At 40.0% G+C, this 2,491-nt stretch overlaps 1 protein-coding gene across 1 annotated transcript in view; it reads left to right on the top strand.

Moving 5' to 3' along the window:
• The first annotated feature begins 549 nt into the window (after positions 1-549).
• Positions 550-2,491, top strand: part of SLC26A2 (solute carrier family 26 (anion exchanger), member 2) — a 6,544-nt gene continuing 4,602 nt past the window's right edge. The window contains exon 1 of the mRNA XM_006893702.1: positions 550-1,270. Within this exon, the coding sequence (XP_006893764.1) occupies positions 569-1,270 (702 nt within the window). The 5' untranslated portion in view covers positions 550-568. The remainder of the gene's footprint in view (positions 1,271-2,491) is intronic.

Here is a 2,491-nt window from a genome sequence, read left to right as displayed (position 1 = left end):
TTACAAAACAGAGTGCTGTTCAAAAATCCCAGTGCATTCTAAAAATAGTTTGTCATTATAAAAAAATACAATTTTTCCCCCCTATTTATTCTCAATAGCTAGTGGGTTCTTTAGAGAAATATTTGGAAGAGGGGATGGGGAGAGAAGGTCCATCTCCCTTACGTTAGGGATTATCAGGTTTGATACTGGTTCCTGTCTTGCAGTATGCCTGCAATGGTTAGCATCCTCAAGGGGAGGACACAGGCCACCCTGATGCCTTTTTCTGAAAAACAGCTGCAGGGAGATTCAGGCAAAAGTAAGAGAAGAATTCTTGATAGTTTATACTTTTGGGAAGCCCTCTACTCAACTGATTATTTGCTTTAACTTAGCTGTTTATGATCTTATTCTGATTTTCTATTTTTTTTCCTGACCCTAAGACAGAAGAAACTCCATTTGAGAAAGTATACATAAGATGCTAACTTTGAATGATGCATAGAACTGTTAAGATGGTGAGCACTCAGAATTACGTTAGCAAATCTAACCTGGGTGTTTTCTCTGGCGTAGGAGGCGGAAGCACCTGTATCCAGAAATGGCCTCAGAAAGTAAAGAAGAAAATGGTCTTTCACCCACAGACCCATCCGAAGAAAATGACCAAGACAGTCCTCAGTCTAGGATCCATCTAGAGCCTCAAAAGGAATCAAGTACTGACTCCAAGCATCTTAGGACCAATGATCAGTATAGTCCTCATTTTAGACTTCATATAGAGCCTCAAGAGAAATCAAAGATTGACTTCAAGCAGGTTGTCATCAAAAAGCTACAGAAGACTTGCCAATGCAGCGCAACCAAAGCGAAATCAGTTATTTTTGGTTTCCTTCCTGTTTTGCAGTGGCTTCCAAAATATGATCTGAAGAAAAATATTTTGGGAGATGTGATGTCTGGCCTGATTGTGGGCATCTTACTGGTGCCCCAGTCTATTGCTTACTCCCTCTTGGCTGGCCAAGAACCTATCTATGGTCTATACACATCATTTTTTGCCAGTATCATTTATTTCCTGTTAGGTACCTCCCGTCACATTTCTGTGGGCATTTTTGGAATATTGTGCCTTATGATTGGTGAAGTAGTTGACCGAGAACTATACAAAGCCGGCTATGACACGGCCCATATTCCCTCTTTAGGTGCAGTGTCAAATAACAGCATGTCATTAAATGACACATTACATTTGACATGCGACAGAAGTTGCTATGCAATTATAGTTGGCAGCACTGTAACCTTTGTGGCTGGAGTTTATCAGGTAAGAAAATGGAATACATTTCTTTTAATTTATTATTAATTTCAATGAAAATTTACAGAGACTTTGGATTTCTATTCATTCATTGTTGCACTTTTCTCCCCTTTCAACCCTCCCCCCAGTACACTACCCTCGTGAAAAAGTAAAAGAAAAAGTCTTTCATTGTTTTACAATCCCTCCCCCCAGGTCCACTCCACCATGTAGCCTTCGCTCTAGACTCCTATCATGACAAAAATACCTAATCACAAATCCCTCTTAAACAGTTTTCTCCCTCATCTGCTTCAATGCCATATACATTATTGAACCCAGCTTTCTCAGTCTCCCCCAACCCGAGATCAGTCCTGTTTTACAACAGTGACACCATGAAGTATTTGTCCATTTGTGATTGAGATACTTCACTCAGCATAATGTCCTCCAGGGTCACCCATTTTGAATAACATTGCATAAGTTCCTCGTTTTTCAATGCAGCATAGCTTCTCTGTCCATTTGTTTGCTGATGGGCACTTAGGTTGTTTCCAACTCCTTGCTATTGTGAACAAAGCTGTGATAAACATGGAAGTGCATATATCTGCTTGGATGTCAGTTATGGTCTCTTTGGGGTATATTCCCAGTAGTGGAATTGCTGGGTCAAATGGTATTTTTATTTCCAACTTTTTGAGAAAGCGCCATACCGCCTTCCACAATGGTTACACCATTTTACACTCCCACCAACAGTGAATAAGGGTTCCAGTTTCTCCACAACCTCGCTAGCATTCGTTGCTTGCTGTTCTGTTAAATTTTGCTTTTCTTACTGAGGTGAGATGATATCTCATAGTTGTTTTGATTTGCATCTCTCTTAGAGCTAGGGATTTTGAACATTCCTTCATGTGCTTGTTGGTCATCTGAATGTCTTCTTTGGTGAAGACATTCCTGTGCCCATTTTTCTATTGGATTATTTACCTTTATCTTGTTGTGGTGCTCATGTCCTGTGCCCATTTTTCTATTGGATTATTTATCTTTTTTTATTTTATTAAATTTTATTAGTTTTAATGAACATTTACAGGGATTTTGGGTTTTCATTCCTTCATTACTGCACCATTCTCTCTACCCTCCTCCCCAGTTTGTTCTTCTTCCCCGCCATCCGAATGTCCAATTGCCACAGTGCTTGTCAAAGTCAGTTCTGATTAATCTCCTTTGTCGGTGTGTCCTTTGCCATTCCCTATCACTCCTCCCTGAGAGAGACTT

This window comes from Elephantulus edwardii, unplaced genomic scaffold (genome assembly GCF_000299155.1).
Source record: "Elephantulus edwardii isolate Elephantulus edwardi_28Jun2011 unplaced genomic scaffold, EleEdw1.0 scaffold00130, whole genome shotgun sequence".
Classification (NCBI taxonomy): domain Eukaryota; kingdom Metazoa; phylum Chordata; class Mammalia; order Macroscelidea; family Macroscelididae; genus Elephantulus; species Elephantulus edwardii.
This window is presented reverse-complemented; position numbering and strand designations above follow the sequence as displayed.